The 16,354-nt window shown below is 47.6% G+C and overlaps 1 protein-coding gene across 4 annotated transcripts; it reads left to right on the top strand.

The window, feature by feature from the left end:
* Window positions 1–5,835: 5,835 nt before the first annotated feature.
* Window positions 5,836–15,502, top strand: UBXN1 (UBX domain protein 1). Of its 4 annotated transcripts, none has more exons than XM_032962767.2 (10): window positions 5,836–6,080; window positions 7,015–7,136; window positions 8,119–8,172; window positions 8,983–9,143; window positions 9,803–9,878; window positions 10,541–10,732; window positions 11,747–11,798; window positions 12,680–12,814; window positions 12,976–13,156; window positions 13,534–15,502. In XM_032962767.2, exons 2-10 carry the CDS (start codon window positions 7,078–7,080, stop codon window positions 13,572–13,574), a joined length of 951 nt encoding a protein of 316 aa, XP_032818658.2. In that variant the 5' UTR covers window positions 5,836–6,080; window positions 7,015–7,077; the 3' UTR covers window positions 13,575–15,502. The 4 variants fall into 4 exon arrangements, with proteins under 4 accessions (XP_032818658.2, XP_075926655.1, XP_075926654.1 ...); XM_076070540.1 differs by having other exon boundaries at window positions 5,836–6,012; XM_076070539.1 differs by having other exon boundaries at window positions 5,836–6,012; window positions 7,018–7,136.
* Window positions 15,503–16,354: the final 852 nt, after the last annotated feature.

Genomic DNA, 16,354 nt, shown 5'->3' on the forward strand with positions numbered 1-16,354 from the left:
AATGAGAATAAAATAATAAATTGATGAAATAAAATAACACAATAATATTCTCACGACGTTTCGGCCACAACACAAGCGGCCTTCATCAGGTGAAGGGACGAGACTGTCTGGAGGACAGCGCTGGAGTGAAAAAGCCACGCTCAGATCACGACCTTTAAGCTGTGTGAGAAGAAACAAAGCGCCTTGACAAAGGAATTAGCATAGAATTTAGCATTGAAATAGCTGAGTGATTAGCTTGTGACTGGTCACAGAAATGGCTATGTTAAAGTTAAAGCATACACATCCGCAAAGGCACCCCTTGACAAAGGAATTAGCATAGAATTTAGCATTGAAATAGCTAAGTTAAAGTATACACATCCGCAGAGACACCCCTTGACAAAGGAATTAGCATAGAATTTAGCATTGAAATAGCTGAGTGATTAGCTTGTAACTGGTCACAGAAATAGCTATGTTAAAGTCAGAACATACACATTCACAGAGGCACCTAGTACAAATCAAACAGGAGAATTTAGCATTGAAATAACTAGGCGAATTTAGCATTAAAATAACTGAGTGATTAGCTTGTGACTGGTCACAGAAATGGCTATGTTGAAGTCAAGGCCTACACATCTGAGCTATTCACAGTAACTGGGTATACAATACAATATATAATGAATACTACATAGTGAACCAATAAAAAACTAAAATATAAATTACCTCAATGTTATCAATAAACTCTATATTCTCCAATCAGCTAAGCTACCAACAATAAGTCGTTATATATCAATGCTATATGGCGAAAAAATGGGTGGATTCTTACCCTCAACTTTAGCAACACGGATAGCTACGGGTCCCGTTCAGACGGACGAGTTCATCCATGGTCGGAACAGAGGAGGGGGAGAGAGACAGCTGCGAGGCGCTGTTATACTCCATGTTGTAGACCATACCATTAACCGTGGTGTGAGAGGTATTAAGAGTCAATGCCAGCGAAAGAGCTGCGGTCTGAAGGTCATCGTAAAATACAATTAATTAAGAACGGAAATGGTTTAAAACATCTTTCCAATGGTTACTAAGCCAGAATCCATCTTCTCGGTTGAAATTGTCTCTGTGCTTGTATATGTGAATGGCCTCATGAACGAATCTCTCATGGTAGCCGGTTGGTTTGCAAAGAACCTCCGTCTTGGAGAAGTCAATGTCATGTGAGCCCACTGAATTATAACAGTGATATGCCACGGCAGAGGAGTTCGTTCTACCGTGTTTCAAGTCTGCTTTATGTTCGCGGATGCGGTCCGAGATATGTCGTTTGGTTTCTCCAATGTAGCTACTACCACAGAGGCACTTTAGTTTGTAAACGCCCGGGTACTGTATGTCTGGAACAGCATCTTTTACAGATGGAACTAGATCACGGATTTTATGTACTGTGTTTAATCGGACCTGGATCTTGTGTTTATTCAGGATTTTGGAGATATTTTTAGTGACCCCTGCAATGTAGGGTAAGGTGATGGTTTTGAGTGGCTCCACAAGAGGATCCTTCTTCATGACTGGAGTGATGGCTTTGCGGATTGTGTAGTCGGAGTAACTATTAGCCCTGAGAGCCTGGTGTACGTGCTTGAGTTCACTGGTAATGTGTTCCTGGTCGGAAATGCATTTGGCTCTATGGTATAGAGTCTTGATGAGGGAGTTCTTCTGGGATGGATGGTGGTGGGAATCCGGTTTCAAGTAAGCATCTGTATGGGTAGCTTTCCTGTAGACAGAGTGGCTCATTGAACCATCATGTCTCCTTTCAATTAAGACATCCAAAAAGGGTAGTTTGCCATCTTTTTCGACCTCCATGGTAAATCTGATGGCTGGGTGTATGGAATTGATGTGGTCGCGGAATTGGTCTAGAGCAGGCTGGCCATGTGGCCAGATGACAAAGGTGTCATCCACATACCTCTTCCATAAGGTCGGGCGTAGAGTGGCAGTCTGGATGGCGTCAGTTTCAAAATTTTCCATGAATACGTTGGCTACAATCGGAGATAGGGGGGAGCCCATTGGGGTGCCCTCAGTTTGTTTGTAGAAAGTTCCATTCCAGGTGAAGTATATGTTGGTTAAGCAATGTCTCACCAGGGGGGGTACATCAGTATGCAGGCCTTGATGAACCAGGTCTTCAATGATAGCGATGGTGTCAGGTACCGGGACTTTGGTGAACAAGGACACCACATCAAAACTGACAAGCCGGTCGTCTGGGGACAGGAAAATGCCTTTGATTGTCGATACCAGGTGAGTAGAATTTAGTACCGCAGAGGTGGTTTTCCAGTGAAAGGTCGCAGTATATCAGCAAGAAAACGTGCCAGTTTATAGGTGGGGGAGTTGATAGTAGAGACGATGGGACGAAGGGGTGTATCTTCTTTGTGTATCTTTGGAAGGCCATATAATCTTGGTGGTCTGGCAGCAGAGGGTTTCAACGAGAACTGTTTGGTCTCATCAATTAATGCTGTTGAATCAGAGATGATTTTGTTCGTTTTGGTAACCAGGCTGTTGGTGGGATCTCTTTTTATTTTTGTATAGCTGCCATCGTTGAGTAGTTCTTGAATTTTGTTGTTATATTCTGTTTTGTCCATGATGACAGTGGGCATTGTCCTTGTCGGCTGAGAGGACGACAATATCATCTCTCTTTTTTAATTGAGATAATTCAAAACGTTCGTCTTTGCTGATGTTGCTGGGTGGCAACTTAGCGTTTTTGAGGGTTGCAGCGATTTCAGATCTTGCTACGTCTGCAGAGATGTGACTCAAGCCCTTGAGTGCAACGTCGACATGGGCAATGATATCATTAACCGGTAAGTGTCTCGGTGTGACAGCAAAGTTTAGACCTTTAGCTAAAACGGATTTCAGACCAACAGAAATGGAACTGTTACTGCGATTAATTACGACTTTGTTGACGTCTATCTTTTCGGTGTGTGGATCCGATTTTTTGCTGGAGAGGTGATTGAATTTGGAAATCAAATTGTCCCTACATTTGGTCGACATAGTGGCAGCCGAAGAGGTAGTCATATTGTCTACATGTTCCCAATCTGATGTAGACATTGTTGCTGTCAATGTTAAGTGTGATTTGTAGAGTGTCTTGTCTAACTGATCGAGTTCGGTGCGTGTAAGTCTGATTTTTTTCGAGATAAGAGCGAAGCTAGTTCTAGCTAGAATTCGTTTTGCATTAGTAACCATTGGAAAGATGTTTTAAACCATTTCCGTTCTTATTCTTAGTTCTTTCGGTAAAGTCACGTTGAAGGGAAATAATAAAATAATAAAAAATATATAAAACTATAAAAAATTCTCACGACGTTTCGACCATAACACAAACGATGACGACCGTTTGTGTTATGGTCGAAACGTCGTGATAATTTTTTTTATTGTTTTATATATTTTATTATTTTATTGTTTCCCTTCAACGTGACTTTACCGAAAGAACTAAGAATATGAATTACTGCAGTCACGAAAGCTTTAAATCAAAACTTCCGTTCTTAATTAATTGTATTTTACGATGACCTTCAGACCGCAGCTCTTTCGCTGGCATTGACTCTTAATACCTCTCACACCACGGTTAATGGTATGGTTTACAACATGGAGTATAACAGCGCCTCGCAGCTGTCTCTCTCCCCCTCCTCTGTTCCGACCATGGATGAACTCGTCCATCTGAACGGGACCCGTAGCTATCCATGTTGGTAAAGTTGAGGGTAAGAATCCACCCATTTTTTCGCCATATAGCATTGATATATAACGACTTATTATTGGTAACTTAGCTGATTGGAGAATATAGAGTTTATTGATAACATTGAGGTAATTTATATTTTAGTTTTTTATTGGTTCACTATATAGTATTCATTATATATTGTATTGTATACCCAGTTACTGTGAATAGCTCAGATGTGTAGGCCTTGACTTCAACATAGCCATTTCCGTGACCAGTCACAAGCTAATCACTCAGTTATTTCAATGCTAAATTCGCCTAGCTATTTCAATGCTAAATTATCCTGTTTGATTTGTACTAGGTGCCTCGGTGAATGTATATGCTCTGACTTTAACATAGCTATTTCTGTGACCAGTTACAAGCTAATCACTCAGCTATTTCAATCAAATTCAAGGACAGTGCATATTATCAGAGTTGTCTTTTTTGTTTGCATTTTGACTGCTTGTGTTGTATTCATTGCAAACATGATGCCTTGAATAAAGGTGTCAGTTTTTGTGCCAGTTAAAAGGGTAAAACCTATTCCTATATCTTGTTTCTGGCAAAGGATGTATCATAATATTAATGCTCACCCCGAGCCATCAATACTCTGATAGTGCGCTGTTTTTGAGTTGTACGCCTTTTGGCGTCTTCTGGTCCAACACCAATGGAGACTAGGCTCTAATAAAAGCTGTCTCGGGTGTGGACCAATCAAATTCAAGGACAGTGCATATTATCAGAGTTGTCTTTTTTGTTTGCATTTTGACTGCTTGTGTTGTGTTCATTGCAAACATGATGCCTTGAATAAAGGTGTCAGTTTTTGTGCCAGTTAAAAGGGTTAAACCTATTCCTATATCTTGTTTCTGGCAAAGGAGGTCTCATAATGTTAATGCTCACCCCGAGCCCTCAATACTCTGATAGTGCGCTGTTTTTGAGTTGTACGCCTTTTGGCGTCTTCTGGTCCAACACAAATGGAGACTAGGCTCTAAGAAAAGCTGTCTCGGGTGTGGACCAATCAAATTCAAGGACAGTGCATATTATCAGAGTTGTCTTTTTTGTTTGCATTTTGACTGCTTGTGTTGTGTTCATTGCAAACATGATGCCTTGAATAAAGGTGTCAGTTTTTGTGCCAGTTAAAAGGGTAAAACCTATTCCTATATCTATGCTAATTCCTTTGTCAAGGGGTGTCTCTGCGGATGTGTATACTTTAACTTAGCTATTTCAGTGCTAAATTCTATGCTAATTCCTTTGTCAAGGGGTGCCTTTGCGGATGTGTATGCTTTAACTTTAACATAGCCATTTCTGTGACCAGTCACAAGCTAATCACTCAGCCATTTCAATGCTAAATTATATGCTAATTCCTTTGTCAAGGCGCTTTGTTTCTTCTCACACAGCTTAAAGGTCGTGATCTGAGCGTGCCTTTTTCACTCCAGCGCTGTCCTCCAGACAGTCTCGTCCCTTCACCTGATGAAGGCCGCTTGTGTTGTGGCCGAAACGTGGTGAGAATTTTATTGTGTTATTTTATTTTATCAATTTATTATTTTATTCTCATTTTATGTGACTTTACCGAAAGAACCAAAGATGATGAATCCTTGCAGTCACGAAAGCTTTAAGTCGAAAATTAAATCTTGACTTAAAGCTTTCGTGACTGCAGCAGGAATTCATAGAGAAAGCACTGTTGGCAGTATTCGTTTGACGGACACTTGCGCATTGTACAGGGTGCTTTAAAAAATGTTTCTAACATTTTGAGAATTTTGCAACAATAACCACAAGAAATGTGCTGCTGCCTCCAGGCTCTGGAGGACCACCTGGAGAAGATTCTAGGCCACGTGTTGACAATGATGGGTGCAACAAGTGGGATACTCTGTGAAGCTATTAACATACATTTGTTATGTTGTAGTGTATTATAATACCTTATTTAGCCATTAAAAACGATAGTCCCAAAAAGTGTTAACATTTTTTTAAGGATCCTGTTGTACGATTTGGATGGACGCGCCATCGAGCGATGACGTCACGTTGCCGAACGTCATTGTGCGGTGTCACAGGCGGGACCGAACGCGCGGGGGTGGGGGTGACGTCACACGTGGCGGTGACGTCACGCGCGCCTGACGTCATAATGCGCCTCTGGTTACATCGATGACGTCCCGAAGCGCGGCTGCGCAATCTCGCGCGGAGTCTCGCGAGATCTCCCCCCCCTCCCCTGCGGGTCCACCGCGCTTCCCCATCCGGCTGGAAACGCGTGCGGAACCGAGCACCGGGCTCTTCGTGTTCCGACCTCGCGCCTCTCCTCATCACCATCATTGTTCATCGTCATCGTCGGGATCATCAGCAGGGTAGGTACCACCTCATCTGCTGTCATCGTTCGTGACGACGACGACGAGGAGGAGGATACCGCAGTGAGGTGAGCAAGACGCGCCGGGGGGGTTTTCCCGGGAGCCGCGCGACACCAGGTGTGGAGGTGACGTTGGCCTTATGGATGGACTGGTTCTTGCCATATAAACGTGGAATTTTCACCGCCGCCCGAACTCTTGTTCGCCACTTGACATGAAGGGATATACACAGGCGGAGGGCCTCGTCCTCCCCCCCCCACCGCGCGAGTTTATTTTCGCTCCGATCGGTCTCGGGGTCTGAGAGTCCACGAGGAAAATGGAACAGAAGCAACTTTAGAGACGCGCGCGCAGGCTGCCGGCTGCTACCGCGTGCACTGCAGTTGTTTAAACTCTCTCGAAGAGATGAGCGGGGTTAGGTCGGGAAGCGGTGATGCCTCGGATGGTCAAGAGTCAATCGTAATAACAACAACGACGAATGGAGTGAGCAGCCGAGGACTAAGACATGTCCTGTGGAGGGATGTCACCACCGAGGAGATGGAACGGTGGAAGCGGCTCTGGTTTTTAGGCCGTTGCCGGGTGGATTGCTGTGTTGTTAATGCATCGAAACCAGCTCTTGTGTTTTTCCGCACACGAAGTGGTGCCCCAGGGGATGCTGCCACAGCGGTGCTATAGTTGGCACACTCGACTCGCGATCCAGAGGTCGTTTGTTCGATCCTTTGGTTACGTTTCTTAAATCTTCCCACCACCACCACCCGCATGTCCAGCCAGCAGTGTGAATGGGCTCACCACACTCGATCGCCAGGTCGCGTCTGGTAAGATAACGTGTGGGCACCTCTTCCAGTTCGTTTGGCCTATGTTGAAGAGTAGACCACATACCCTCAAGAGGAGGGCAGCAGTGGCGTGGGCAAGTCGTTGCAAGGCCGGGCCTTTAAACCCTCTCGTCTATCACTACTCAGAATGTCAAATTGTTTGACGCTGCTCCATGCCTCGTGTCGCTTTCACCAGCAGGACCTATAGCAGCGTTCTTGGACTGCACTCCCCGGGGTGGGCGCTGAGATTCCCGGCACCATGTGTGACACCACGTCCCTGGACAGCCTCATGGAGATGGGGTTCCCCAGGAACCGCGCGTGAGCCTCCCGCCCTCCACTCACCTGGTGGCGAAATGTTAAATCCCTCGCGTGGTATACAGGGGGTCGTGGTTTCGATCCCGACCCTGACGCCTGTATACTTTGGGTTTGCATGTTCTCCCCGTGGTCATGTGGATTTTTCTCCGGGTCCTCTGGTTTGCCCTTATACATTTAGAATCAGCATGCGTTTAGAGTGTTTGACTGCTGTAGATTTCCACATGATAAGCCACTTGCGTTGAGCTATCAATTGTGACCAGGTCGCTTCTGAAACAGAGCTGTATAGATCAGTGGTTCTTACCTGGTAAAAAAAAATATATATACTGTAGTTTAGTTTTTGTTTCACCTGGGCACCCTGCTGGCAGTGGCGACTCCTCTCCTGGCAAATCACAAACTCGGCCGCGTGATCAGGTTTTAAATTAATTTCCCCCACGCCTTCCGAGCTGTCGACTCCATTCCCCCGTTGAAGATCAAACTCAAGACCTCCCCAATTCTCTCTACAAAATAACAATGCTCCTGTACAGCGTCTCGAGATGTGGTCACATTTATATGCTCTATAAATCCACATTGCATTATATTGACACACGTAGGGACCCGTAGAATCACACAGAGATCCGTACACTCACATATTGACTCACAGACTCGCACGAGACTCATTTGCCAACATAGAGACTGACGAGACTCGCATAGAGACCAATTGACTCGCATAGAGCCCAAGAGACTCAAATAGAGATTTGCATGGAGACCAATAGACTTTGCTCTATGTGTTATTGGCCACTTCCATTTTAAATTGGTGTTGTGCTTCGTGATTTTGCTGGTGATTTCCTTTAAAGTGGTAGCTATTTTATCAGACCCGAATGAACACTGGGCCGAGTCGACCCATGCTCTGGATTTGGTCCTGAGCCTGTCGGCTTGCCAGTGGAGTGCTGTGACCGCAGAGAAGAGGACGACAATCTGGGATAACAACTTGTCGATGTTTGTGCAGAGAGAAAGCGCTGGCGGTGACTGGAAACCAAGGAGTGAATCTCGCCATGGACTGGTACGTCGCGCAAAACCATTGTCATCATCAGCCATGAGTAATCCACTGCTGTAATGCTGCTGCATGGGTTTTGGCGGTTGTGCCGAGTAGCCCTCTGATGTGTTTTCTGGTTCTCCCCGCGTGCTGTTGTATTGTTTGCTGTTGTTGTAACTTGCTGACAAGCCCCTGCTGGAGATCTGTGAAAAAGAGCTTCATAGGTCATCGAATTCCTCCAGGATAGATAAAGATTCTGACAGTTCGGCACGGTGTCTGACAGCGTGCCGAACAACACTCGGGAGCAACCGAAACACAGCACAAACTCCACTGCTGTTGTTCCAGCGGTTTGTCACATTTGTTTAACCACACTTGGGGCCATGTTCTTGTATTCTGTGCCTCTTGGCTTGGAAGAGGAAAGAAGACATACAGCACTACTTGCCCCACTTGTCTATTGAGGGTGTTATGGAGGATATTTGTCTTTGTGCATTCCCCAGGAAGCTGTGGTGGTGTATTGGTTCGCACACTGGACTTGCAATCCGGACGTTGCCGGTTTGATCTCCCGGCGCGGCAGTAGAAAAAATGACGCAAGTTTCTTAAATGCTCTGCCCTTTGTCCACCCAACAGTATAAATTGGTTCACCGCAATCAATTGGCAGGTCGGGTGTGGTGGAGTCAAGTGTGGGACTCGCACTTCTTCCAAAACGAGCTACTCTTCTAGCATGGAAAAGCAGGCCAATAACCCCCGAGAGGGGAATCGCTAGAGGACCTTCCACCAGCAGTTGCGCGAGCGAGCAGTTGCAGGGCTGCACCTTTATCGTGCTCGTTTCCCCCCAAGGCTGTTTGAGCACTCGGAGGACGCGGACATCGACGAGCCATACGTTCCGCCCCAGGGGAATGTCGTGGACTCTGCGGCGGCGCCCACGCCGCCCACACTCAGCCTCTCCACCGAGTCGGCACTCGCCGCCCAGCGCCAAGAGGGGGACGGGGATCCCGGAGGTATTGACCACGACTCTAACGAGCACTCGCACGAGCCATCTAAGGATCCCCTCTTCATGAGCCCTCTAACGATCCCCTCTAATGAGCCCCTTTAATGACCCCCTCTTGCGATTCCCCACGGTGCAGCTTTCCATCATTTACCGGGGCTTAATTTCTCACCGAATATTTTATGGTTCACCGGTAGACCAGGGTGAATCGCGCCGTGACTCCTCCAGTCCTACCCGGGCAGTTTCGGCACTGAGATGTGAACAACTGTGGAGTGGACATGGGGATGACCGCAGGATGGGAGGGAGTGCAGGAAGAGGGTTGGGAAGGCAGACCCCCCCGCCTGCCACATGAGTGGGGACAATGCCAGGTTGAATATAAGAACAGGAAAGATTAGTCATCACGAAACGGTGGATGGTGGCGGGGAGTTGAGCGGACTAGAGTTGAGAAACACTGCGCTCACCAAATTGGCGCACGGTGCAGCAGGGTGCACGAGATCGGGTCCTTGCCTCGACCGGATTCGATTACAATCGTCTCGGGGTCATGCATGCTCTCAGTGGTGCTGGCCTGAACCCCCGAGCCGCCCGGTCGCCCCGCGCGGTGCGGTCCCAGCGCGGTGCCGGTGCAACGTCTCGCAGCGCCCCCACGGTGTGGTGAATATGCCTGAACCACAGAGTCCGAGGACGGTGCCGAGGGACAGGAGCCTAAGAAGATGCTCACCGAGGAGGAGCGCCAGCAGCAGCTGCAGAGGTGGTGTTCTGCTTTCATGCGGCATTTGAAAAACGACAGAACGAGTTTATAATAATTATAATTGAGTACATTTTTACAATTCTTATCGCGTAGTGCAATCACGAAGGCGCTATGTTTCCCAGACGGACAGCCTACCAGTCGGGAGTGATGGTGCTTTGTGGAGTCCCAGTGTGCGTGTTGAGCAGTGGTCAGTGAGTGATGGTTGTATTCACCTCGGTCCAAGGAGACAACTCGACTCTCCACTTATGGAGGAGGTAGCTGTAGATGGCGGCACCTCTCTATGTGCAGCAGCGATTTTAACACTCGTACAATTTGAACTTAAAAAGGAAGTTCAGGTTCTTGAGCTCACGGTACACGCTTTACATTAATTTTAGTGCACGTGGAAAATTTAGTATTTGCGATGTATGCAAACGTGTGTACATGATTTGCTGCTGCTACATTGAAGGGAGTGAAGCGATTGAGGCTGTATAACTGACACAGCAAAACAGACACGAAGCAAACTGGGAAGTATTTTGGGGACAAAACCAAATTATTAAAGGGAATCCCAACCCTGAATCGTGACAATAGTATCAGATTGCCAGGGGGTTGGTGGGGGGGGTAATTGTGATACGCCTTGAGCGCCACGCACGTACGTTGACATCCGTAATGCCACCACGCCACAGACTCGAAGAGAAGCTACGGCAGAAGCGTCTGGAGCGCGAGGAGAAGGAGCGGCAGGAGGAGATCGAGCGCGAGAAGCAGCGGCGCAAGCACGGCCAGGAGCTGGCGAGCATCCGCACGCGCATGCAGGAGGAGGAGATGCGCAAGCTGGTGGAGGAGCGAAAGCGCGAGAAGGACGAGGAGAGGATGGCGAAGTGAGAGCGAGCCTCGCGCGCACAGACACACACGTGCACACACGTGCATAAAAAGACAAAGATTCTCCGTATAGCCTTAATAGGCTGTTGGGGCAAGTGCTGTTAGGCCGGTATGGCACACGAGGGGCTGGGTGGCCAGAACCATGCTCGGCCGCTCTTGTCTCCCCCGTGGCGATGATTTTGCACACCGCATCTGGTACTCATTTGAGGCTAAGTGGACTTAGGGGAGGCCCAGGACTTGTTCAGATAATCGTCATTGGTGTTGGCCATGAGTGGGAATCAAATTCAGTTCACGGGGTTCGTAGCACAGTGCGCTAACTACTACACTCCCGCTCCCCCCACACACCCGCGTACACGTGCACACACACGTGCACACACAAGTGCGCGCACACAGACGTGCCCGCACACAATGGCAATGGCCACAATTCACCACTAAGTGATGGCGGTGTTGCCACAGCGCTTGTCCCAGGACAGATTAACTTGAAAGCTTTCGTGTGAAGTGTGGAAGCCTCGCTGCTGGTAGGGAGGGAACGGGACAGACCCAGGTGTTGTGGGCCGACTGGCTGAGATGGCTGGCTCCCCAGTGTACCCAGGTACACGCGAGCACACGCACATGCCCAGCGTGCCGCGGTCATCGCTGTGTAGGGCAGCTGCTTACCAGGTTCAAAGGTCACTCTTAAATTGGTCAGAGGTCATTGTAGCAAAATCCATTGTTCTCATGCATATGCTCCCCGCCTTCACCAACCACACTGACCAGCGTTGTGAAGTATGATTAAACAGCCCTCTTTATCTAGCAATGGATTGGCAAAGCCTGCAAATCATTGTTATTTTTACTCTCCCATTGAGGCCGGGAGATTTAAACCTGAGTTTGTTTCTTTTTCCCCTTCACTGTGTGCCTGTGTTGCCTTTACTATGCCACCTGCTTATCTGTGAGAGCGGCGAGTGCGTCGCTGCTTGTTTGCGGATGATGAGATCGCTGATGCTGCCGCCGCTGCTGCTGCTGTGTTTTGTTAGGGAGCGAGTGCGGGAGAAGATCGCTCGTGACAAGGCAGAGAGGGCCAGAAAGGTGAGCTCTGTGGTGGCGGCATCTTCTCGTGGACTTGATTTTGGGAAATAGAAATGCATATGAAGCAGGTTTTTATAACGCGAATTGGATATAACGCGACGAATGTATTCAGGAACACATTTTTATAACTCGGATGCAAATTGGATTAAACGCGATTGAGTAAACGTAACTATGTCGCGCGAGTAGGATTAAGCGGTTTTACGGCTGCCTCGGCGTAGCATGATACAAGGCGAGATGCTGCTGGATGCTTCTTGATGTTACCCATGCGCTTCAGTCTTTCTTCAGCCTGCATACACATCTCGTGTTATCGCGGACTATGCTTTACCCTATATATATTATTTATTTTAACGCGATTTCTCAATAATGCAGTGTTCAGGAGCAAAACTACCACATTATAGGAGAACAGACTGTACAAAGACAAAGATTCCCTTACACTGTAGGGGCAAGTGCTATTAGCGAACACCTATGAAGACCAGCACGTCACCCGAGCGGCGATGTTGACACACCGTACTCGCTACTCATTTGAGGCCGAGTCGACTTCGGGGAGGCCCAAGACCAGATCAGTTAATTGTCACTGGTGCTGGCCATGGGCGGGAATGAAACGCGTTCTGCCCGGTTCATAGCGCAGCACATCAACCGCTGCGCCACCGCTCCCTAAAAATATCCACAAGTACTTAGGGATCACAAAGGGGTAGGGGAGGGACGGGAAGGAAGGGCGAGGGGAGGGATCAGGAAGAGAATAGGCAACAGAGAATAGGTGAGCTGTGAGAGAGGAAGGCAAGGAGATGTAGGAGTCTACAGGGTGGTTTTCGTCGATCGTTGGCTCTCGTTTGCGCCGAGTGCGCTGCGTTAACGTCGACACCGTCGCTGTCGCCGCGCAGTTCGGAGATGCGACTGGAGCGGAGGCGGTCCCCGCCGCGGGGACTGCAGCGCCCCCTGCCACCAGCGAGCCACCCACCTCGACCACCGCCACCACCTCCCCCCCCAAGCGTGACTACGATCAGTGCCGCATACAGGTACTTACTGCGGTAACCACAACATGGCAATGCTACCATGCGTTGTACAGTATTGGTCCACGATATTCCCGTAGTCCGTTTTACTAAACGTTGCATATTTTTTCTTTTTTCCTGACTATGTTTGACCCTGCCGTGACCCCCGCGGCCCTCGCGGTTCCCAGGTTCGCATGCCGGACGGCAGCCAGCTGATGCAATCGTTCGCGGCCAAGGAGACGCTGGCGGCGGTGCGGCTCTTTGTGGAGCTGCACCGTCAGGACGAGGCGACCCCCTTCGTGCTGCTCACCAATTTCCCGCGGAGACTGTTCGGCGATGAAGACATGGAGAAGCCCCTCTCCGAACTTGGTAATATGCGCTGCTACACGCATTACACCCAGATATACCTCACAGGGCCCACACACATACGTTGTCTCCGCGCCACACCGCGCGTGTCAACGATTGGCAGCGATCATTCGTAATGGGGAAACATTTTTATTTTAAATGCCGTCGAGATGGGATCTTTCTTTTGTGTAAGGGGGACCTGGCAAATTCTGAGCAGAGGCAGTTGTCCGTTGCTTATCCCAGTTAAATTCGGATGACGAAAGCCCAGAGTATTCTGTCCGTAGGTAGGATGAATTACACAGACTTCCATTGTTACGAGTGTATTTAAAATAAATCATGTGAATGTCTTGTTGGAGCAGTTCCTAAGTGACTTGTTTCTGTGTGTGTGCTGTGTTTTTCAGGGTTGGTTCCATCAGCTGTGCTGATTATGACCAAGCGTTAGTGAGGACTGCTTTTCTGTCTCTCGAGTCTTAACGCACCCTGTCCAGCCGTACTCCACGTTACAACCCCATTCGGTCCCCACAAACCCGCACACATCATGACACCCACATATACCACACAGGGCCCACAAACACACACACCCACAAACGTTAATATACTCACATTCACACACAGGCTCTACACATTCCGTCTACACATGCTGTCTTCACCTCTGTATATCCCACACGCGTACCCATCCACAACAACAACAACCGCCGCCATTCGACACTCAGTGACGGTGACATGACCACAGTGCTTGCTATTGGCTCGTTGCACTTTGAGGCCATGTGAATTGTGTCCCATGGCTCAACGGTCGGAGGTCTCGGGGCAGACCTCAATCAAGATCAAGTTAATTTGTTTAACACACACACCTGCACATATCTCAATACACCCCACTAAACACCACACATGCACACCCTACACACAACTCTATCAAATAATTGCATGGGTTTGTGAATCTGGCTGCCCGTGTGACTATTGAAATTTATCCGTGCTGCACTGATCACTACTCCTCCCAAGTTTTAGCTGAAAAAATTGGGGGCTTTAAAAAAGAAATTTGTGGTGAATTTTGAGATTTTTAGGTTATTTTCAGCTGACGCTTTTTTCATTATTGGCGATAAAAACGTCTTCTCCCTCCACCAGAGTCAACAGAGGTGTCACGTGTCTTCCATGGCTCGGGCAGAGGGCGGCGTTCGTCGTGGGCAGCGGGGTGTGTGAGTGAGAGCAGGGACCTCTACGGTTGGCACCTGAATTACAAAATAGCCAGCACACGCAGGAATAAGAATATCATGTGCCAGATTAGTGGAGAACTACACGGAGATGCATCGTCTAAAAGGGTGTTTTTTATGCGAGTGACAAAAACTGGGACATTTAATGTCAATGTGGGAAGCCTCAGATATTCCCAGGACAGCGACCAACAAAAAAGGCATGTCCTGGGAAAACCGGGACAGGTGGCAACCTCAGAAGGGTAATATAAGCGAGTGTAATGGAGAGGGGTGGTGGAAGCTGGGGCTACGTGATCGATGGCGAGGTACACAGTCACGTGTCTGCTCGAGCCACTCGGTGAAACATCCCCTGCATGCGAGTTTTATCCCAAGGAGTTTTTATTTTCCCTTCTCGTTGATGGAAAGTTTCTTTATATATTAAAAAACACTTAGCTCGTGGAGTACAGTGTTTACGCTGATGCGAGGTGCTCACATGAAACGTGAATTGGAATGCGCATTCAACGTGGCGTGACTAAGTTAATGGGATACGAGAGCAGCACTGCTGACTCGGTCATTCCAGAATATATTCATCTTCAGCATCGCGTGTGCATCGGGCTCATTTACTTCGGTGTCCTTCAACCTTGGTGATGCCGCGGTGATTAATTCGGCTTCTCAAGTGTACCGAGTTGCTGCTCGGTAAACAATTATTACATTCAAAAAGCCCATAATTAAATCCGGTTCTGCATTTTACTTTTACTAAATTCCAGCTCGGAAAACTATAAATTTGACTGTCGTGACATGAACGTTACTGTCGGTGGCAGGGCGCGTTGGAAAGTGCATCGGGTAGCTCCGATATCCGCTTCTGCAGGTCGGTGCCTCACATGAAAAGTCGAACAGCTCTGCCAGAGCTCAAACTGGAGCATCCGGATTCAAATTGGGAATATATTTTTTTCTTGCAATCATTGCAGATTGGTAGCATGCCCAATGTTTTGTTTAGTCTTATGTAACCCTGCCATACAATGTGCGAAATGTTCATTCGCTTGCCGCATTAACACAACCGGTTGGAAAACGCCTATTTAAATGACCGTGATCGGTCCCCGTACCCCTGCCATCATGAACAATGTGTGCAGCCGGTGGCGATGGTGAACTCCATCATGGAGCAATTAAAGTTTGTAATGAGAAGCGACTAGAGGAGTGAGTTGCTGAATTACTGAACTATGTGATGTATCCACTGTGCGAAATAATCCAGTTTAACTTGGATCTGGTAAGCAATTGGTGCAAGGTTGACATGGAGGAGTTGATCACACATTACAAGATTTTCAGCTGGTGTGGGACAGACAGTTGAGCTGTTTGCTTTTTGGTTATGGAATTTCTTTAACCGTGATTTTTGTTAAAGGACGTAACAGAAATAAACGAACACAAACAAATGAGATAGATTCGTGTTCGTGCCAACAACATTGACACTGGACAAACTTACATCCAGCAGTGGATTGAACTTGGCAAAGGAAACATTTTACTTGGAATCAATTATATACCTTTTAGCAGGGAGATGTAATTCTATGATCAGTCGTGCTCCATACCCATTTTCTTCTTGAGAAAGATGTCCTATTATTTTCGTGTCCCGGCTGCAAACTGTAATTTGAAGTTTTTCTTTTGTGCCTCATTATTTTTCATTGAGGTCACCCATTTCACCCCGATTTAAACTTTGGTTGATTTCTGCAAGCATCATGGCCGACTACATCTTCATGGATTATTGTTGAAGCATAATGGAATGAGCGTTAACTTGTGGCTGGTGAGGTGAGCCTTCATGTTAGCTGGGCAAGTATGAGAAGTACTAGCTAGGGAATCTCATACATTATATGCACCCCCCCCCCCCCAAAAGAAATGGATTGCCACGTTCTATTGGATCCCTTCCACCAGCAAAGACATTGGAAAGACATTGCATGGCTGCGCCTTTGCATTCCTCTAAATGTAATCAATATTTCAAGCCCAGATGTCAATGGGTCAGAGACAATTAACACCGCGGATTGGGAGCCAA

This window comes from Petromyzon marinus, chromosome 29 (genome assembly GCF_048934315.1).
Source record: "Petromyzon marinus isolate PM22_M1 ecotype Great Lakes invasive population chromosome 29, UKy_Petmar_22M1.pri1.0, whole genome shotgun sequence".
In the NCBI taxonomy this organism is placed as follows: Eukaryota; Metazoa; Chordata; class Hyperoartia; order Petromyzontiformes; family Petromyzontidae; genus Petromyzon; species Petromyzon marinus.

Excerpts from the sequence above, each read along its gene's own strand:
- UBXN1 (XM_032962767.2), top strand. The coding sequence starts at position 7,078 with ATGTGTGACACCACGTCCCTGGACAGCCTCATGGAGATGGGGTTCCCC. Across the intron at positions 7,137-8,118 it reads GGGTTCCCCAGGAACCGCGC|AGAGAAAGCGCTGGCGGTGA; the intron begins GTGAGCCTCCCG and ends ATGTTTGTGCAG. Across the intron at positions 8,173-8,982 it reads GTGAATCTCGCCATGGACTG|GCTGTTTGAGCACTCGGAGG; the intron begins GTACGTCGCGCA and ends TTTCCCCCCAAG.